Genomic DNA, 22,684 nt, shown 5'->3' with positions numbered 1-22,684 from the left:
AATCTGTGTAGACAGAAATCAGAACAGTGCTGCCCACAGGGGTGGGTGAGCTAAGCAGGAACAAATGTGAAGAACTTTCCAGTGACAGAAGTGCTCTTGGGGCTGGGGTCGCGGCTCAGTGGTGGAGCACTTGCCTGGCATGTGTGAGGCCCTGGGCTCCATCCTCAGCACCACATAAAAATAAAGGCATCCTGTTCATCTACAATTACAATTTTTTTTGTTTGTTTAAATATGGGGGCACTTGGGATGTAACTTATAGTTAAGCACCCAGGGTTCAATCCCAAGTACCCCCTGCAAAAAGGTGGAGATTAGGTGTGAAAGACGCAAGCAAACATAATAACAAAGTGATCAAAACCTGTCATCTAGCATTTATATCCCCAATCTACCAGGGCAAAATACATTTGGAAAAGAATTGACCCAGTACCACAAAAAAATAGAAAAGGGCAGTAGTGGAGATTGAACCCTGGGACACTTTACCACTAAGCTACATTCCACTCCTTTCTTATTTTAAAATGAAATGACTAAGCTATGCCTAGGCTGGCCTCAAATGTTTAATACTCCTGCCTGGGCCTCCAAGTAGCTGGGTTTATAGGTGTGTGACACTGCGCCCAGCAAAAGTTAACTTTTTTGAGCCTAAGCATATATTTTAAAACTTAAGAATTCAACCATCCAACCAAAAATTAAATACCTTTATTTTTCCAAATCTCAAAAGTTAGGGCTACGGTACAGATAGCTCAGTGGTAGGTCACTTATCTAATATACACAAAGTGCTGGGTCCAATCCCTATCTCATAGAACAACAATAACAACAACAACAAAAAAAAACTTGTGGAAGGTGAAGTAGTATGTGATTATACCTCAATAAAAAATTTTTGTAGTAACAACAAAAACAAAAGCTTAAGGAATCAAAAACTGCAGCTTACTGGCTGGGAATGTATTCAGTAGGGCACTTGCCTAGCATACCCAAGGCTCTGGGTTCAACACCCAGAACACTGCCCCCCTCCTCTCGCCCCCCCCCCCAAAAAAAACCCCAAAAAACACCTGCAGCTTATTAAGACTCCTTAATTGCCATATTAATCCAGTTGGCCTAAAATGTAGGCTTTTCAGGAAAGGGGGCCTAGCCAAGCAAGGGCACCGAAAAGTGACTCTATCTGAAAAGACTATTAATCTCCTTTGTAAAAAGCTACCTTCCAAACTGAGAATAAAGGAAAAAGTTTCTGGGCAGGAGCACTCACTGGCAAGTCAAGTAGTCTTTCCCTATCTAAACAGGTTTATTTAACTAAATATAAACTAAAAAATTTCCTTTCTCTTTCTTTGCCTCACAGTGTGACTTCTCAGTTCTCCAAAGAGGATGAGTTGTTTCCCAGACTTTTTACACCATTTGAAAAACACTGCCTCATGGTCCAACTTCACAGGTGATCAAAACATACCCTCTTTCTTCTGAGAGTGGAAAGAAGGGAATGCTCAAATCCTCACAGCAGTGGGAGCAGATCCTGGTGACTTGTTGTATTGAAAGCCTTTAAAGTATTCATGCCACTTGTACAACTTTTTCCTGCTGCAGTGGCACACATCATTTACCCCAGCTACTTGGGAGGGTGAGGCAGAAGGAGCACTAGTTCAAGGCCAGCCTGAGTTTAAGGAGCACTGGCCACAGGCATGCTCAGCAATGTCTGGATGTGATGACAAGGACTATCATCTAGAGACAGGCCAAGTAATGCATGGTTACCAAGGTTACTTCATGGGCATATCCAGTTACGACTCCCTCTGGGAGCAACCAATGGATATTAACTGGAAACCATTTAAACCACTTGTCCTGCTGCATCAGAGTGGAGACTGGCCACCTTGCTGTCCATCCCTGGATTGACTCCACCATTCCCTGTCGTCCAACCATCAGCCGGAGAAAACCACTGGACAGAGACAATGTTTGCTCTCAAGCCAAGAAAAGTCACGAGGCATGCGAGGCATCCGAGGTACCTTGGGACTCACGGTTGCCCTGGGATTGTGGTGTGCTTGCTTTGTCCGATTACTGTGAATTGAGTTAGCTTTGTGTTTGATGATTGGTGCGATCAAATACACACTTGCATTCCAAGACAATCCTCCTTCGAGTAATTATTAAAGCACCACTCTGGACACTGAGAAACTTAGCTAGACCCTGTCTCAAAATAAAAAACAAAAAGTGCTGGGGATGTGGCTCAGCGGTAGAGCGCCCCTGGGTTCAATCCCCAGTACTGAAAAAAAAAAAAGAACCAGAAGAGTCCCACTGTCCTTGACAGCATGAGGAGGAAACCAGATCTGTGACAGACAGCTAGAGTTCCACAAAGTTCTTTTTTTTTTAAACCTTTATTTTACTTATTTATTTTTATATGGTGCTGAGGCTCGAACCCAGCACCTCGCACATGCTAGGCGACCGCTCTACCGCTGAGTCACAACCCCAGCCCCACCACAAAGTTCTTAATCTTACTAGTGGGTCAGTTATGGCTGACCACAGCCTAAGCCTCCTTTATCCAGAGGAACCATTCCCAGAAGCAAATCCGAGGGGCTCTTAGGCCTGACCTCCAAACCAACACCCTCTCCTTCTGTCCTCTCAACTATCTCCTCCTGGTGGCTCCCACAGGCCTTTAGTCCAGCACAACCACACCCCACGCAGGCTACACCTGTCTTTGGAACACACAGTCGCACACTTTTTGATCCTGTGTTTGACTGCCCTTTGGATTTCTTCCCCTTTGCTTATAGACCACACTTTTTCTAGTCTCCGACATATTTACTCTTAGCAGTCATTCAAGTAGCACTGTTCTACTTTGCTAAAACCACAGCTATGATGTGGAAAGTCTGCTGGGGTCCCCCAGGTTCCATGGATTGAGCCCATGGTCCCCAGGGTGGCAGTATTCAGAGGTGGTGGAACCTTTATGTGATGGGGTTTTTTAAGAGAGGAAGGTCCTCAGGTCAATGCGGAGCCCTGCCTTTGGGAAAGAATTAAGGCAGTTTCACAAACAATGTCTAGTCTTTGGCAGTTCTCCAAAGAGTCATTGCCACTGTCTGCAACTGGCCCCACCCAGACTCTCTCTGGCTTCCCATTCGATGATGTGACTGCTTGCCATCCCAGGTGATCTGAGGTACCCAAGAGGGCCCTCACCACATCATACAACTTCCCTTGAACCTCCGCAACTGTGTAAGTTAAATAACCTCTTTTCTTCACAAGTAGCCTGTGTCAGGCATTTCATTGAAGTACTCAAAAGCTAACTAATACAATCATAGAGAACAGGTAATTCTAAATTCTTCCATGCCCTCCCTACCCAACTGACAAGAAATCCATTCCAGTTCAAGGCCAACCTCAGCAACTTGGCAAGACTGTCTCAAAATAAAAAATAAAAAGGGCTGCGTTTGTGACTCAGTGGTTAAGCACCCCTAGGTTCTGTGCCTGATAACCACCACACACACCAAAAAAAAAAAAAAAGAGAGAGAAAGAAAGAAATCCATTCCAGATGGACTAGGGATATAAATAAGAAGATAAAATAGGGGCTGAGGACATAGCTCAGTTGGTAGAGTGCCTGCCTCACATGCACAAGGCCCTGGGTTCAATCCCCAGCACCAAAGAAAAAGAAAGGTAAAATAGTCAGGAGTTATGGTGCACTCTGGGCTACTTGAGAGGCTGAGACAGAAGGACTGCAAGTTCTATGCCAGCCTCTGTCATTTAGCAAGATCCAGTCTCTCAAAAACTAAAAAGAGCTGAGAGTGTAGTTCAGTGCTAGAGCACCCATGGGTTCAATCCCCACTACCAAAAAAAACATAAAAAGGCAAGAATAGAAGGTCCCTGCAAGGTGTACATTTAGCATAGCATCTGTATCCACAATAAAGGACCTTAGGGCAGGCAGAGGCACACACCTGTAATTATAGCTACTGGGGAGCCTGAAGCAAGCAGGAGGATCCCAATTTCTTCCCACTCAGTCCCCAGCAAAAAAAAAAAAAAAAAAAGTAAGCAAGCAGGCAGGCAAAATGAGTTAGTAGGCAGTACTTTTTTTTTTAAAGAGGGGGAGGGGAGGAATTTTTAATATTTATTTTTTAGTTTTCGGTGGACACAACATCTTTATTTTATTTGTATGTGGTGCTGAGGTTTGAACCCTGCGCCCCGCACATGCCAGGCAAGTAAGCTACCGCTTGAGCCACATCCCAAGCCCAACAGGCAGTACTTTTTAGACCATATACTTGTCATGAGTGTTAATTAAAAAATCAGGCCACACCACAACACCTCTAACAAGTGCTAGAAGAATATGCAGCAACTACACTCTCTCCTGCTCATGAGAGCATGATATTGTGGGGGGCTGCCCATGAGCTACGTTAAGCATTCTCTCAGCCTTGAGCCAAGAGTATAGGTCTGGCATTGCAGCTCGCTATAGGCTGCGGAATCCAGGTGGCCTCCACCTTCACTGGGCAAAGAAGTTTTGCTTCCTCATGGCTCCGGACCTGGGCATTACCTAGGGGGGCTTGACCAGGCCACCCCCTGCCTTATTTGGGGAAGAACATTCTATCAAAAACTCTTTGTTAGGGCTGGGGATGTGGCTCAAGCAGTAACACGCTCGCCTGGCATGTGTGCGGCCCAGGTTCGATCCTCAGCACCACATGGAAACAAAGATGTTGTGTCTGCCGAAAACTAAAAAAATAAATATTTAAAAAAAAAAAAAAAAACTCTTTGTTAGTTTCCCTATAAATAAGGAGATTACGGGTGCACATGCTCTCTTGCCCTTCCCCCTTCCAGCATGACAGCAGGACCTTGAAAGCTGTCTTACCCACAACTGTGTGAAAAAACTACTCCCGTGTCCGTGTAATCTTTTCACAACCAGCACACAGCATGCAGAGGAACATGGGTGGTATGATACGGTACAACCACTTTGGACAACAGTATGACATTATCTCCTAAGGCTAAATAAATGCTATGATGCACCAATTCTGTTTATCAAAATCTGTATGTATATATAAGCCGGGCACAGTGGCACACCCCCAGTAATCTCAGATACTTCAGAGGCTGAGGCAGGAGGATGGAAAGTTCAAGTCCAGACTTGATAACTTAGAGAGAGAGAGTGAGATGCTATTTCAAAAAAAAAAAAAAGAAAGTATATGTACTGCCAGGTGTAGCGGCCATATACCTGTAATCCCAGCAACCCGGGAGGCTGAAGCAAGAAGATGACAAGTTTGAGGCCTGCCTCAGCAATTAGGCAAGGCCCTAGCAACTTAGGGAGACCCTGTCTTAAAATAAAAAATACAAAGGTCTGGGAGTGTTGCCCAGTGGTTAAGTACCCTTGCATTCAATCCCCCATACCTAAATAAATAATGCGCGCGAGTGTGTGTGTGTATACGTACACACATATACCCATATTGCACCAAAAAGTATGTTATGTACAAGAATGTTCATTGCAGCCTTATTCACAATTTCCAAATCCTGGGAAAACTGCAAATAACTATCACCAGGAGAAAGATGAGATGCAGTCACACAATGGAACACCACACAGCACTAAGACGAACACTCTGTTACCCACAGTGTGGATGGATCCTGCAGTGTTGAGCAGAAGGAACCACAGCTGCACACAGTTTAACACAGGCTAAATCTGTGGTGTTCAAAATAAGGATGGTAGTTACCTTGGAGTAGGAGGAAGGACATGGCAGGGAGCAATAGGAGAAAACGCAAGCAAGCTTGCTCTGGAGAGCCAGTAAGGGGTATTGTTCCATTGTTTGTTTCCTACTGTTCTAGGCATTGAACCCAGGGAAATTCTACCTTTCACCTATATCGCCAGCCCTTTTCATTCTTTATTTTGAGAAAGTTCTCACTAAATTGCTGAGAATCTTGATAAGCTGCTGAAATAGCTGACATCGAACTAGCAGTCCTCCTGCCTCAGCCTTCCAAGTTGCTGGGATCACAGGTTATGTGCCACCACAACCAAGCTTATACATAAAAAATTACATCACACTTAATTATCACAAAAGAAACATTCTTATGCATCTGTTGCCAGAATCAAAATCTTACTAGCTCTCCCAGGCGTGGAGGAGCGCACCTAAAGGATGACGCAGGAGGCTAGCAAGTGAGCGGCCAGTCTTGCCAACTTAGTAAGACCCTGTTTCAGAATAAATAAAAATGTAAAAGACTGGGGGTGTAGCTCAGTGGTAGGACACCCCTGGGTTAAACTCTGAGTACCACCAAAAAAAAAAGGATGACCGCACAATCTAGAACACACCATCACACCATTCACAGAAGTACAAAGAGTAAATACAAAAAGAGATGCTCAATGCCTCCAGCAAAACAGACAAATGGAAGTTTGTATGCTATCTTAAATCCAGGCGGGTGGCACACAACTGTAATCCCAGCAGCTCTGGTTGAAGCAGGAGGATTGAGAGTTCAAGGCCAGCCTCAGCAGAAGCAAGGTACTAAGGAGCTCAATGAGACCCTGTCTCTAAATAAAATATAAAACAAGGGCTGAGGATGTGGCTCAGTGGTTGAGTGCCTGAGCTCAATCCCTGGTATCCTCCCTTCAAAAAAAAAAGATGTTATCTTTCACTAATCAGATTGGTGGTGAGAATTGGTAATGCTCTGGCCAGGTAATAGAGGCACTCAACTGTAGATGGCAGTGTTAAAGGGTATGAATGTTTATCATGTATCTTTTTTTTCTCTTCTCTTTGCACTACTAGGGATCAAACCCAGGAGTATTCTATCTCTGTGCTAGATCCACAGTCCATTTTATTTTTTTTTCTTTTCTTTTCTTAATAGTTGTAGATGCAGGGGCTGGGGTTGTGGCTCAGTGGTGCAGTGCTCGCCTAGCACATGTGAGGCCCTGGGTTCGATCCTCAGCACCACATAAAAATAAATAATAATAGTTGTAGATACACAGCATGCCTTTATTTTATTTATTTATTTATTTTTCATATGGTGTTGAGCATCGAACCCAGTGGCTCACACAAGCTAGGCAAGTGCTCTGCCACTGGGCTACAGTCCCAACCCCCCGCCCCCCGCTTTATTTTTTTTATTTTGAGACAGGGTCTCACTAAGTTGCTTAGGACTTCACTGAATTGCTGAGACTGGCCTGGAACTTGTGATTCTCCTCTCTCAGCCTCAGAAGTGGATGCATTACAAGAGGGCACTGTACACAACTCAGTTGTCAAAATTTTAGGCAGCCATGCCCTTTACACCACCAATTTATCATCCTACAATCTATGGGAAGATACTCAACACCCACAGCATGTCTGTAATATTAAAACCTGGAAACCTGGGGCTGGGTTGGATCCTCAGCACCACATAAAAATAAAGGTATTGTGTCCACCTACAACTATATATATATATATATGTGTATATATATATATATATATATTTTTTTTTTTTAATGTGAAAACCCAAAGGTCCATCAATAGAAAACTGGTTAAATAATTTATAACACATCTAGCCAGGCACAGTGACACACACCTGTAACCCCAGTGGCTTGGGAGGCTGAAGCAGGAGGATCACAAGTTCAAAGCTAGCCTTGGCAACTTAGTGAGGCCCTAAGCAATTTAGCAAGACCCTGTCTCTAAATAAAAAATAAAAAGGGCTGGGGATGTGGCTCACATCCCTTGGTTCCATTCCTGGTACCAAAAAAAATCAGCAACTTATCAAAAGCACCCCTTAACTTACCAAGAACCTGTCTCAAACATAAAAAGGGCTGGGAATGTAGTTCAGCGGTAGAACTCCACCAGGTTCAATACCACAAAAGATAAAGCAGGGAGCATTCCAAATCATTTTTGGTCCAGACTACTGATTCTAAAATTACAAAGTCAATTAAGATCTACAAAACTTGATGTCACTTACTTTTGCCCCTCCCCACACACAAAATAACTGAAATGCTGGATGTTAATGCACTTCACTGTGGCAACATTTACTATCTACATCTCTCCCATAACAGCATGCTATATACTTAAATGATATAATGAAGTCTATTTTTTTTAGAGGGGGGGGGAGCCAGCGCAAAGCTGGAAGTCTTCCAGTACCAGATTTTTTTTTTTTTTTTTTTTTTGGAGAGAGAGAGAGAATTTTTTAATATTTATTTTTTAGTTCTCGGCGGACACAACATCTTTGTTTGTATGTGGTGCTGAGGATCGAACCTGGGCAGCACGCATGCCAGGTGAGCGCGCTACCGCTGGAGCCACACCCCAGCCCATGAAGTCTATTTTTTTGAAAAAAAAAAATAAGGCAGAGCTGAGGATGCCGCTCAGTGATAGAGACTTGCCTAGCACTCTCCCCACCCCCCGCCCAAATTTTGAATTTAACAGATACCAAAAAAAAAAAAAGAAGAAGAAGAAGAAAATGCCTGGGCTTAAGCAGGGGATTTTGCTTTCATGCAACAGTTGGTTAGGAATGAAGTCCTCCCAGGCACACATGCCCTGGACAACAGAAAAGACATGCAGGGATGACATGCAAGGACAGACAAGGGCACTGGCTCATGGAGCATGACACCTAGCAAACCAATTATACAAAACTGGTGATTTTTAAGAGTTCATTTGGGTTAAGGAGGAAAAGTGAGGTGTGCCAATGAGGAAATGAGACAAGTAGGTTAGGAAAGGGATTCAGTGACAGAGCACCTGCCTAGCATTACCAAAGCTTTGAGTTAGGGCCTCAGCAGCACAAACAAAAACAGAACAGAGCTGGAACAGGATAGACATTTCTCTAAAGAAGATATATAAATGGCCAATAAACACATAAAGAGATGTTCAATATTATTATTCATCAAAGAAATGCAAATCAAAACCAGGAGAGCCAGACAAGTGCAAGGTGAGGAAACACAGGCATCTTCACACGTTGCTGTGAGCCCCCGAACAACTTGACAATTCCTCAAAATGTTAGTTACCATATGACCCAGCAAGTCCACTCCTACATCTATCTATTCCCAGGAAGGATGAAAACAAACATCCATAGGAAAATTCATACCAAACGTTCACAAAAGTATTATTCATAATAGCCAACAAATAATTCTGATGTCCATCAACTAATAAACACGTAAACTGCTATAGATATGTTGCTGAAAGCTCAGTCCTTGTCCCAGATGTCTATCTAATAGCGAGCACAGGGTTTTGAGAAAAAGGAAAAAGATGGTTTATTGCTTTGCTATCAAAGGAGAAACACAGGGGGCTCCTGTACCAAAGGCTGTGATTCTGTCCATCAGCAAGAACAGGGAACTTTTATTTTATTTTTTTTATTTTTTTAGACATCAATGGACCTTTATTTTGTGCATTAATTTATATGCGGTGTTTGGGGCTTGGGATGTGGCTCAAGCGGTAGCACGCTCGCCTGGCATGCTCGCCTGGCATGCGAGCAGCCCGGTTTAGATCCTCAGCACCACATACAAAGATGTTGTGTCCGCCAAAAAACTAATAAATAAATATTAAAATTCTCTCTCAAAAAAAAAAAAAATTTTATATGCGGTGCTCAGAATCGAATCCAGTGCCTCACACACGCTAGGCAAGCACTCTACCACTGAGCCACAACCCCAGCTCCAAGAAAAGGGGACTTTTAAAGAGATGATTCAGAGAAAATGAGATTAGGGAGGAGAGATGGGGAAAAGAAGATCAGGGAGGAGAAGGATGGGAAAAAGAAAAAAACATGTAAGTTTCAAAGCAACAAGGTATAGTCAAAACATTAAGTAAACCCCTGTTACAGATCCACATACACAATGCATTATCAGACAATAAAAAGAAATGCAAATCAAAACCACAAAAAGGGATAGAGGATGTGTAGCTCAGGGGTAAAGCATATGCCTAGCATGTGCAAGACTCTGGAAAGGTATCACTGCACATCCACTAAGGTGGTCTGATTAAAAAACAAAACAACAACAACAAAGAAAAAAAAAACAGGAAACAAGGGTTGGTGAGGAGGAACATACTGGAATCCTCATAGGATGCTAGTGGGAATATAAAATATTAAAGCTGTTTTGGAAGAACTTGGCAGTTCCACTTTAAGATAAACATAGAATTACTATATGACCCAGTAGATACAATCCTAGGTATGTATCCTAAAAAACAGACAATATCCATCCACTTTAGAATGGATAGTCAGGGGCAGTGGTGCATGCCAGTGACTCAGAAGACAGGAAGATCACAAGTTGAAGGCCAGCCTGAGTAGCTTTAGCAAGACCCTGTCTCAAAATAAAAAATTAAAAGGCTGGGGATGTTAGCAGTGGGGTTCAATCCCTAGCACTGAAAAAATAATATGCGGTACATCCACACAAGATTATTCAGCCATAAGGAATAAAATAATGATACATGCCTTAACAGAGGAACTTTGAAAAAATAAGCTTAGTGAAGGCCAGATACAAAAGGCCACATATTGTATGATTCCATTTATATGAAATGTATAGAATAGGCTGAGACAAAAAGTAGATCAGTGATTGCTCGGAGGGAAGGCAAGCAAAGGGGACAAGGCAGGACACAGTGCTAATCTAATGGGTACAGGTTTGGTTTTTTTTGTTTGTTTTTAAAGCCAATAATGTGGGCTGGGGATATAGCTCAGTTGGTAGAGTGCTTGCCTTGAATGCACATAGCCCTGGATTCAATCCCCAGCGCGCGCGCGCGCGCACACACACACACACACACACACACACACACAGAAAAGCCAACAATGTTATAAACCAGATTGTGGTGATGGCTGCACAACTCCACAAATATACAAGAGGAAAAAAAAAACCTGGATTGTACACTTTAAATGGGTGGATTGTATGATATGCAAAATATGGCTCAACAAAGCTGTTTAAATGTTTTAGGCCAGTCACTGAGGCAGGAGAACCCTGTTCAAGGCAAATTAGCAGGGTCCTAAGTTACTTCGTGAGACCCAGTCTCAAAAAATAAAAAAGGACTGTGGATGTGGCTCAGTGGTAAAATGCACCTGGGTTCAATCCCCAGTACCAAAATAAATAAATTTGCAGGGCAGATGTCAATCATTTCACTAACTTACACCTGGGAGTCAGATTTACCCTCCTTGTGCCCCAGATGCCCTGAGCTTGGAATGATTGGCTTGCTATACTTCTGGAAGCTTCCTAACTTGTTCCACTTCTTAAACAAGGTAACTCCAGAGCCAGAGACCATAACTTCCATTCCTTATGGATCCCACAGCAGAATGTAAAAACTCCAGAAAGCGGGGCTGGAGTTGTGGCTCAGTGGTAGAACGCTTGCCTAGCATGCACAAGGCACTGGGTTCGATCCTCAGCACCACATAAATGTAAAATAAAGATATTGTGTCCACCTAAAACTTAAGAATATATATTAAAAAAAAAAAAAAAGCTCCAGAAAGCATTTACTAAACGCCTGCTGAAAGAAGGCTACCCACTTGAGTATGCCCAGCTTGGCCAAGTCAACTCAACAACATTACGGAAAGAAAACTAGAAATACAGTTACAAGGCGGAAAAAAAAAAAAAAAGCCAAAAGACTGCCACAATGCCTAACGATTCAATCTAAAAGATAGTGTTAAGAAAACGCAAGGTCTAAGGGAAAGCAAAAGAGAACAACATTTGCATAGCTCAAACGCGCAGTCGTATGCAATCAGGACGACCCCCGCCCCCGAAAAAAGACTGAGAAAACTAAAATACTAGATCTCAAAGAGTGAGGGAAGGTCAAGTCGGGATGGAGGGTACAGATGACGTAGGTTAACCAAAGGTTTCCCTAAAGCTGCTCTCTCCAAACACAATACTAAGATGATAAGGCCTTTTGGCGTCACGGCTACCAAGAAGAAGCTCACTTCCAGCAAGTTCCTTTTAACAAGTGAAAACGCCTAGCTGTGGCCAAGACAGACAAACCATCAATGTTTGCTTGCTCTCGGTCCCTACCTTCAACCACCTCCACCGCCATCTTCTGGGTAAGAACCCAGCACCTTTTCTAAAGGGCTTTCAACAGCATCACCTCCGCGCAGAGCCCGGGAAGGTTGCATTTCCCAGGTCGCGCAGAGCGCAGAAAGGGGGAACCTCCACCTGGCTCTTCCCTGCGCCTCCCAAATGCACGCAAAGGGCCGCCGTCTTCCTTCCCCCAACCCGCCCCAGCTTCCCAAGATCCAGCGCCAGGGTCCCGCGAAGCCCGGTGCGCGGGCCTCACCTGCACACGCCGCGGATGCAGGGCTCCAGCCAGATTCGGTAGGCGGTCTCGATGTGCTCCTGCGACACCTCCTCGGGCCGCACCGTCTCCGCCCAGCGCCAGGCCGCCTTCTCCAGCTGCAGCCGCGGGGCCATGGCCCTGGCACAACGAGCGCCCCTCAAGCCGGGCCGCCTCCGCCTCCGCTGCCGCCCGAACGGGCTCCGCCACCTGCCAGCGAAGAGGACCAAGTGCTCTCTCAGCCAGATGGCCAGTCAATCACCTGTGCGCGCCACTGTTGCCGCGCCCGCCCGCGCCCAACCCGCACGACTGGCCGCAAAGCGCCACCGCCGCCGCCGCCACCCGACACCACCCGCGCCCACGGACGTTGAAGGTGTACTCCCCGAAGCAGTGGGCGCATGCGCGTTCCCAGCAGCCCCTGCGCCACCCGCGCCTCTAACCGGACGAGCGGCGGAAGGGGGAGAGGCTGGCCAAGGCAGTGTTGCCACGTCTTCACCTCCGCAGCGGGGGAAGCAACGTCTCAACCCCCAGGGTAGCGTCCTGCGTACCACTATTCTAACAAGCCCGCGACCGTGGGGCAGAAGGCTGAGTGTCCTTGCCTCCGATACTTCCCCTTTAACAGTGGAATCACGCGCGAGGCTACTCAACGCACACCATAGGTCCTCCTGGATTGCGGGGTGGGCCCTGTCTACAGCAGAAATCGGGTCACCACAGAAACCAGGGTCACCTCTCTTGAGGAAGACTTAACTTGAGCCTGAGCTGGTTCCGACTCCTTTCCCGAGCCCTGCTGACGTCACGGGGCGTTCTTGGCTTTTCCTGAGCTAGAACGGGACTACAAGTCCCGGCGTGCACTGCGTGCTGCCCCTCGGTGCGAGGCGCACTGGAATATGTAGTCTTGCAGGTGCGTGGCTAGGGCCGCTGCAGATCGTGTGGGGCGCGCGCAGGGTCTTGCAGTGGGCTCCCGTTTCTTGACCATTTGTTATTGGGGATTAAATCCACGAGCTCGTTACCACTCAACTACATTTTGTTTTTGTTTGAGACAGGGTCTTGCTCCTTTGCTGAGCCTGGGGGTCGAAATTGGCGAACCTTCTGCCACAGCCGAATGGACGGGATTTCGGGCGGCGCGACCACGCCTGGCTCCCTCCTCCCGGCTCCCTCCTCCCTGGCTCCTGGGCACGAAATCATTTACTTTCAGCCATTTCTGCCACGAGCCATAAAAAGTAACCTTTATCTAAATGTTTTGCCTGCTGCGAAGGGCGCTGTTAATTTACATTTGAATGAGAATTCTAAGAGGGAGGGGTCTAAGCTCGAAATTCTGAGTCAACTGCTCTCCAGCTGGGTTACCTTGAACTGGATTTTTTGAGTGTGATGAAAAAAGTGGTTCCTTCCCTTGGAGTTGGATGAGGGTCGAGCCTTAGAAATTCAAAGATATCCTTCCCTGTTTGTTGAAGGGTAGGGGGTGGAGTACTTGAAAAAAGCCGAAGAACCCCCTAACCTACCAATTAAAAGATGAATGGAATAGTGTGCCACAGCGCACGTGTAGATTACACTGCTCAGGGGCCGTATTACCAAAAGCTCCGTCCTGGACTCCCATGCCAATCCAATAAGGAGAACACGGCTTGGAAAAAAAAGGAAAAAATTTTAGTGCTTTGCTAGCAAAGGAGAAACACAGGGAACTCCTGTCCCAGAACCTGTGCTATGCCCATCAGCAAGAACCGGGGGCTTTTAAAGAGATGATTCAAAGGCTACATTCCCTGTGTTCTCTGTCTAGAGTTGTAATTGAGTATTAATCTGAGAGAGTCATTTCTTAGATCTTCTGGAGCCATTCCCAAATCTGAATACTTTGTTGTGGGTGGGTGGTGAGTGTGTGCTTAAGGACAGATAGATGTAAGATGTGTAAGATGGGGAAGAAAGGTTATCCAAAGCCAGAAAGAGAGAGAGGGAGAGATTAGGAGGGAAAGAAGGAAAAGAAACATCAATTTTAAAACTAAATTGCAGGGCTGGGCTTGGTGGAACACACCTGTAATCCCACTGACTCAGGAGGCTGAGACAGAGGATCTTAAAACCAGCCTCAGCAATTTAGCAAGGCCTTAAACAGCTGTCTCAAAACATAAAAAGGGTTGGGAATGTGACTTAGTGGTTATGCACCCCTGGGTGCAAACCCCAATATGAAAACAAAAATAAGGGGCTGAGGTTATAGCTCAATGGTGTAGCGTTTGCCTAGCAAGTGTGAGGCACTGGGTTTGATCCTCAGTACCATGTAAAAATAAAAGTAATGTGCCCATCTACAACTAAAAATATATATGTTTAAAAAATAAATAAAAATAAGTTGCAATGGCAAAGCAGCAAGGACTATATATTCAAAGCACAAACTGGACCGCTGTACACTCTGAGTTACAACCATTTTATAAAGTGGTAATTGGCCATGAGTTACTCCATTTTGAGTTTAATTGCTGAGGTTGATACCAAAAATGGCCCTTATCCCCTATGCTGATCCAATAAGAAAGATAATTTTGAGAAAAAGGAAAAAGAAAATTTATGGCTTTGCTAGCAAAGGAGATACAAGGGACTCCTGTCCCAGAGGCTGAGATTCTGTCAGGGGAACAGAGGGTTCTTAAAAGAGGTGATTCAAAGGCTATACTCCAGCTGCGCCCTGTCAGAAATCATAATTCTTTTGTAGCTTTGAGAGCCATTTCTTAGGTCTGTGGTTGCCAACTCCCAAGTCAGACGCCTTCATTCCTGTGGTCTGTGAGCCTAAGTACAGATAACTTGGCCTCGGGTGGGAAGAAGGTTAATCTTGTGTACCCCATGATTACGGAGAAAAAAGAAAGGGGAAAATATCAGTTTCAAAATAAGCTTCAGTGGCAGAGCAGTGAGGGTCATGTTCAAAGCATGAAGTGGGCCTGTTGTGAGGTAGAATGACTGCGCCTCATTTGAGTAAACCACCCCCATCACTGTGAGCCGAGCACAACTGAAAGGCACAAACTGATAAATTAAATGTGCTAATAAAATTATCCACCTGTGAATTTACTGAATTAGAAGCACGCGGAGGCGTAGTGCATGCCTGTAATCCCAGCAGCTTCAGAGCAGAGGCCGGAGGATCCCAGTTCAAAGCCATCCTCACTAAGCAACTCAGAGTAAGAATAGCCTTAGGCCTGAGTATAAGCAACTCCATTTAAAAAACTGGGGTTTGAAACCTGCAGTCTCACCAGGCACGCCTAAGGGAGCCCTCCAGTATGGCCCTCAGGCACAAACAAGTCACTTCTCCCCACCCTGATAAATTCAGATTGAAGCTTCAGGCAGGCTGTCCTTGCTCAAAGGCAAAAAGATCAGGGTGGGGACCACCAGACTGGATGTTTTCACCTCAGGGTAAATGATGTAACTATAAGAGACCTGGTGGCAGCTGAAACGGATTAAAAGGGGGTCAAAAGCCCCAAAATTTAGAATAAATGGGGCAAATGAACAAACATTCAGCCAGCCTACACTGATACACACAGCCTGAGAGCCTAATAAGGACCTGGACTGACATCCCAAACTTTTTTTTCATTGTTTGCCTGATCCTCTGCGTTTTCCTCACCAATCTCAAACTCTACAGCCACATCTTGACCCTGGTGAGAGCTGCAACTTCTTCGTATGACCCGCTCCTCAAGTGGCCCCTCAGCTCCACCCCAGGACAAGCCTGTCTTGGTTCAAAGCCTAAGGCTTGAGACTTTTGATCTGACACTTGAACTTAGCATGCAGAGGGAATGTCTGTCATGAGCCTGTCATGATTAAGTGTGTTTGAGTGCTTAGAGTTAATCTAGAATTGTTTGCTGTGAATTTATCATCTCTATTGCAGTGCCTACATTAAGGATTGTCATTTCTTGATTAAGAACCTATAGAGTGGGGCTAGGGATATGGCTCAAGTGGTAACACGCTCGCTTGGCATGCGCGGGGCACTGGGTTCCATCCTCAGCACCACATAAAAATAAGATGTTGTGTCCATCGAAAAACTGAAAAATAAATATTAAAAAAATATATAAAATAAAGATGTTGTGTCCACTGAAAACTGAAAAATAAATATTAAATTCTCTCTGGGGCTGGGGTTGTGGCTCAGTGATAGAGCGCTTGCCTAGCATGCATGAGGTACCAGGTTCGATCCTCAACACCACATAAAAATAAATAAAATAAAGGCATTGTGTCCATCTACAACTAAAAAAAATTTTAAAAAAACTCTCTCTCTCTCTCTGTCTCTCTCTCTCTTCTCTCTCTTTAAAAAAAAAAAAAAAGAACCTATAGAGAGAAATTGTATTGAGTGATTTGAGTGAATAAAGCATTAACTAGGGCAGAAGCGGGTGGACATTCTTTATTTCTCACCCTAGACTGCTTAAGTCACACCTTTTGCCCTTCTCGACACTCAGTGAGACCCTGTCTCTAATAAAATACAAAACAGGGCTATAGGTGTGGCTCAGTGATCCAGTAACCCTGAGTTCAATCCCTGGTATTCCCCCCAAAACAAAACAAAACCAGGCCCATAGCTGGGCGTGGTGGCTCATGCCTGTAATATCAGCGGCTCAGGAGGCTAAAACAGAGGTTCACAAGTTCAAAGCCAACCTCAGCAAGGTGAGGCACTAAGCAACTCAGTGAGACCCTGTCTCTAAAGAAAATACAAAATAAGGCTGGAGGTGTGGCTCAGTAGTTGAGTGCTCCCAAGTTCAATCCCCCCTCAAAAAAAAAAAAAAAAAGGCCCATAAGCATATAGAACATGTCAGACCACCAAGTGAAGCAACCTGTCATCCAACACCTATCAAATCATGGAGGATCATTATGAGACTGGACACCAAAGCACAAGGACCCTGTCACCTGCTCACTCCTCAACAGCCTTGCCCAAGAAAATCCCCACACAGTGATGGACCCCAATCTCTGTCCTTGGGCTTTGGCAGAGTGTGGTTTCTCTTACCATGTGGACTACCCACTCCAGATGACACCCTGAAAAGAACATCTGTCCCTCTGGACCTTGCCCTAGAATAAGTTCCTGCACTTTGGCAGTTCTGTACCCTGAGTAAGTTCTTAGGATTGTTTTGTTTTGTTTTGTTTTTTGTACTGGGAATTTAACCCAAGGACTGCATCTGAGCTGCATCCCCAGTCCTTTGTAATTTTTTTAGACAGGGTCTGACGAAGTTGCTGAGTCTGGCCTCAATTGCAATCCCCCTGCCTGAGTTGCCCAGGTCACTAGGATTGCAGGTTCTTTCATTTCTTTTATTTCACTATTAGCTATGAATATCTACAGACTGGTATGAGGGTGGTGCATGACTACTAATCCCAGTGAGTTGAAAGGTTGAGGCAGGAAGATCACAAGTTCCAAGGCAGCATCCATAACTTAACAAGCCCCTCAGCAATTTAGGGAGAACCTGTCTAAAAAATAAAAAGGATGAGGGATGTAGCTCAGTTTTAAAGCACCCCTGGGTTCAATCCCCCAGTACCAAAAAAGCAAAAAACCCTGTGATTACCTGCTATGACTCTCAGGTGACCCATGGGTATTCAGTGAATTGCCACTGCTGAAAGTGGTATTGACATTGTGGAAACATGTTTTGTTTATGTTAATGGCATAGCTTCCTCATCATGATACTCCTTCTCAAAATAAAAAATAAAAAGGGCTAGGTTTGTTGGTCAGTGATAATGTCTCTAGGTTTCATCCCCTGTACTACAAAAAAATAAAATAAAATAAAAATAAAAATTAGTGCAACTTTAGTCATGATAGAGAAAGACATTATTCCAGACCAAGGGCACAGGAAGCCACAAAGTCAAAGACAGGGCGAGATGAGAGATTAGAATTGAAAGGCAAGTCAGACTTTGCTTTTATCCAAGGGACTCACTGAAAATTTTAAACTGGTGATGGGCTGGGACTGTGGTTCAGTGGTAGAGCGCTCCCCTCACACAGGCGGGACCCAGGTTTGATCCTCAGCACCACATAGAAATAAAGGCATTGTGTTGTGTCCATCTACACCTAAAAAAATGTTTTTAAAAATTTAAACTCGGATTCCACCTCTTGGGTCCCTTTCTTCCTCCGGGAGAAGTCTTTTCTGCTGTCCTTTAATAAACTTCTAATTTCTACTCTGAAAAAAAAAATTTAAACTGGTGAATAATAATGGAGATTTGCATTTTGTATAATTTCTTTAGTCTGGGTCAAGGTCAGAGGCAGAGAAACCTCTTCTAAGACAATTGCAATAATACATGCCAGAGATAATGAAGGCATGAACTGGCGCAGTGTAACAGGTCTGGGGTAAGGAGAAAAATTTGAAAGGTATTTAGGGCTTAGATTTGCTCCCTGCCACTTGATATGATCTGACCAGTATTTCTTCCCCTATCTCTTATTGGACTTTCATATCATCCTTGGCAAATGCGTGGTGGAGCACACACGTGTAATCCCAGCAATTTGGGAGGCTGAGGCAGGAGGATCCTGAGTTTGATGTCAGACTAAGCAAGTTTAACAAAACTCTTGATTCCCATATCCTCCTTCTAGCCACTGTCCTATCATTTCTTCCCTTTTTTCTTTTTCTTTTTTTTTTTTTGTAGTGGGAATAGAACCAGGGGTGTTTTTTCTGCTTAGCTGTATCTCCAATTCATTTTTCTTTCCCATTTTGAGATAGGATCCTTGCTAACTTGCTTAGGGCCTCACTAAATTGCTAAGGCTGGCCTCAAACTTGAGGTCCTCATGCCTCAGCCTGGAGTTACTGCATTAAAATGTGAAAGGAAAATGAGGAACAGGAAGACCAGGCAGAGGTACACTGACAAATAAAGGGACATCTCTCCATGATGGACAGAGGCAAAACAGGCTTGGGGTTCAGGACTTTTATAGGGCAGGCTCAGGGATTAGAGCCGGTTGGGTCCTAATTCTGGTGGCTAAGGGTGGGGTTGGTATGAGGAAGAGGTGATATGCCCTTCTCAGAAACCCCCCTGGGCAGGAAAGCAAAATTTTTTCCTTAAAATGGTGGTTGTTATTTAAGATGTTATTTCAGATGCTAAGCAAGGACCTATGTTCCCTCCTTTTTTGTTTCTTATTGAGAGCCTTAAGGGACAGGGGTGTAGATCAACCTTCTGTAGCTTCTTCCTGCTGGGAAGGAGTGGCATCTGGACCCTTGTTAGGCGTGCAGGATGTCATTGAGGCAGTGGTGATGGTCAGGAGGTGCTGGGCAATGCGACTCCAATTTTGGTGAGGGTGTGAAAAGTCCTGTAACAGAAGCTGGTGCACGGTTTGGTTAGAGATCTTTTGAATCTGGTCTTGAATATGAAAAAACAGCCTCTACCTCAGAGCAAAGCCTGTCCAAGGAAGGTAGCGTGACCCTTGTCCTTGGAAAGACCCACAGGGCACTCCTAGGCACATACCCACCCTACTGAGTTGATTATCTACAAATAACAGGAGAGATCTGAGGAGCCAGGTGTCCCTGACTCTGTCAAGCTAGGTGAGGACCCATGGGAACCCCCTAGCAGCCACCAATCAGCATGAGACAGGAAAATACCTGGGATGTCAGATGACCCCCCAGTAGTTTATGGTGGTTGATAACATGTTGGGAAACCATGTAGTTCAGCATGTACACCCCTCGTGGCCTAAACCAATCAGTTCAAATGAGTCCCCCTCTTGTACTAGCCAATCACCCTTACCCAACTTGTTCCCGCCAGTGAATGTGCTAATCATGTTTTAGAGTTGTTTTATGATTTTCCCGTGGTGTGTGATGATTTGCTAAGAGATGCTATGATGCATGTGAAGTCCCTGCCTTCCCCAAAGAATGTATAAAACTGCTGCAAACCCTGGGCTCGGGCCTCTCAGCTTCACCAGTTGCTGTGTGTGCGCGGAGGACCGAGCTAGCTCGCAATAAACACCTCTTTGCTGCTTACATCGATCTTGGTCTCTGATGGTCTTTTGGGGGTCCCAAATTCGAGCAAAACAGAGAAGCCATCTGTGAACCTGAGAAACTGATGTGACAACATTTTAGAAAATAAATAATAGCAGCTTCTACCTCAAGGCCTGTCCAAGGAGGGGGCATGGCCCTTGTTCTTGGAAAAACCCACAGAGCACTCCTAGGCACATACCCATCCTGCTGAGTTGTTTGTCTGTAAATAACAGGAGAGGTCTGCAGTGCCAGGTGTCCCTGACTCAGTATAGGGGACACAGAGATGAGGGTTGGGCAGCAGCAGCCCATGAGCATGTGGCAGGAGGAGAGAAGGGCAGAGGGGATAAGGGGACAGTTGCTGTGGAGGCTTCATTAGAAAGAGAATTGTGGTATGGCAGGGGCTCATCCGCTGGGTCCAAGGAGAAGGAGTCCTGGGTAGGATCTTCTGTCCCTTTGGAAGCAGGCGTAGGGGAGGTGTGAGCTAAGAGGACTCGTGCAGGAGAGCAGGAGTTGCAGAGAGAGGGCTCAGAACGTAGAGAGGAGGAGCCTGAACATATGACAACTTTTTCCATTTTCCTGACCGACTGCTCACAATAGTTGAAAAGGTCCCTGATAATATTGGGGTCTAGAGTGCCCTTAAGTGGCCATTTAGAGTCGTTATCCAAAGGATATTGAGGCCAGATCTGATTGCCCAAGCAGATAAGTTTTGGGGGGTTTAGGTCCAGGGTGAGAGAAAGAGAGAGGTTAGAGAAGTGATGGATGCCGGCTGGGACTACATAGTAGGGGCAGAAGCTGAATAGATTAGCCCAAGGCCGAGCTCTCACCAGGAACAACTCCCAACCAATCACCTCCATGTTTTTTTTTTTTTTTCTCAAAACCCAAGACCCAAATAAAAAACTGCCTATAGACAGTAGGTATCAGCTGTAGCTGTGAAAGCTGTGACTGGGGGTGCCCCCGACCACACCCGGTAACCCTGGGAGTGCCAGAGGATCAACGGTGACTTCCCAGGACCCGTAGGTGGTTTAGGTCGACAAGAGACAGGGGCCCACATGAAATGTCTGGTGGTGGGTGCGGGGAGGGCACTCAGTGGAGTGGAGGGCCTGGTCCCAAGATGGAATCTGGATGGGGGCCCAGAGATGCTCAGTGACCCTTGAAGAGGGGAGCGGGCACACTGGGGAACCTCATCCCCGGTTTTGGCACCAAAATGAAGGGAAAGCGAGGAATGAGAGACGGGAAAGCAAGAAATGAAAGATGAAGTCCAGGCGGAGATCACAGAGAGTTTATTTGTCAGAGCTGACAAAGGCCGTCTCTCCACAGGAGAGAGAGGCTACACAGGCTGGGGTTCAGGAGGCCCAGGAAGCAGAGCCAGGAGGGTCCTAATGCAGGGGGTTGGGGTGGGGTTGGGGTGAGGGAGTGGGGAGCCTTTCTCAGAAAGGCCCATGGGCTGGGAAAGAGGAACTTTTTCTTTAAAATGGTGGTTGTCACTTAAGATGACCATCCAGATGCTAAGCAAGGACCTTAAAATACCTTTGTTTTATTTACTTTAATGTGGTGCTAAGTATGGAACCCAGTGCCTGACACATGCTAGGCAAGCGCGCCACCACTGAGCCCCAGCCCCAGCCTCCCCAGCTGCTTCTCCCCTCTCCATCCCCCCCACCCCTGCCCCCCCCTTTTTTTTTTTTGGTACTGGTGATTAAACTCAAGGATGCTTGACCACTGAGCCACGTCCCCAGCCTGTTGTGTGTTTTATTTAGAGACAGGGTCTCATTGAGTTTCTTAGTGCCTCGCTGTTGCTGAAACTGAGCTTTGAACTCTGGATCCTCCTGTCACAGCCTCCTGAGCTGCTGGGATTACAGGCATGCACAACAACACCTGGCCTCTATTTTGATTTTTAATCTGGAAATAGTACAAAACAACGGCCTCCTGATTTTTTTTGACTCCTCCATAATTTTACTACCACTCATGATCATGGTTAAGCTCAGACCCTATTTTACTAGACCGATCAGCAGCATTTGACCCAGTGTTCACTCCTTCCTCTTGGAAGCACTTCAGCTCACAGGACACCACGCTCTCCTTGTTTCCCCATCTCTCCCTGGCCCTTCCTCTCCAATGTTCTTTGCTGTTTCTTTCTCATTCTCCATCCTGCCAACTTGAGTGGCCTACAGGGCAGATCTTTGGCCCTCTCCCCTGCCTGTGCTCACTCCCTCCATCATCTCTTCTCCTCTTGTGGCTTTAAGAATCCGCTATTGTGGGTGACCCCCCACATTCCTACCTGCAGAGCTGCCTGCACTCTCTCTTACATTCAATCCACCTTCAAAACATCAGCTATACATTCAAAATGCATACAAAGCCAGGCGTGGTGGTGTGTGCCTGCACTCCCTGCTATATAGGAGGCTGAGGCAGTAGGATCACGTGACCCCAGAAGTTTGAGGCTGGCTTGGACAACATGGACCCCATCTCTTAAAAAACAAAAATCTAGGTGTAGTAGTGCTGAGAAACTGATGTGACTCCATTTTTGAAAATAAATAACAGCAGCTTCTACCTCAAGGTCTGTCCTAAGGAAGGGGGCGTGACCCTTATCCTTAGAAAAACCCACAGAGCACTCCTAAGCACATACCCACCCTGCTGAGTTGTTTGTCTGTAAATAACAGGTGTCCCTGACTCAGTTAAGGTAGGTAACCCCTTAGCAACCCCCTAGCAACCAGCAATCAACATGAGACAGGGAGA

At 45.5% G+C, this 22,684-nt stretch overlaps 1 protein-coding gene across 2 annotated transcripts in view; it reads right to left on the bottom strand.

The window, feature by feature from the left end:
* Window positions 1-12,870, bottom strand: part of Usp48 (ubiquitin specific peptidase 48) — a 67,660-nt gene extending 54,790 nt beyond the window's left edge. For both annotated transcript variants that reach the window (XM_046468653.1, XM_046468654.2), the window contains exons 1-2: window positions 12,739-12,870; window positions 12,090-12,296 (exon numbers count right to left, since the gene is read on the bottom strand). In XM_046468653.1, coding sequence (XP_046324609.1) covers window positions 12,090-12,296; window positions 12,739-12,743 — 212 coding nt within the window. In that variant the 5' untranslated portion in view covers window positions 12,744-12,870. The remainder of the gene's footprint in view (window positions 1-12,089; window positions 12,297-12,738) is intronic.
* Window positions 12,871-22,684: the final 9,814 nt, after the last annotated feature.

This window comes from Marmota monax, unplaced genomic scaffold (genome assembly GCF_021218885.2).
Source record: "Marmota monax isolate L192 unplaced genomic scaffold, Marmota_monax_Labrador192_F-V1.1 WCK01_AAM20220418_F8-fsc00008, whole genome shotgun sequence".
NCBI classification, from domain to species: domain Eukaryota; kingdom Metazoa; phylum Chordata; class Mammalia; order Rodentia; family Sciuridae; genus Marmota; species Marmota monax.
This window is presented reverse-complemented; position numbering and strand designations above follow the sequence as displayed.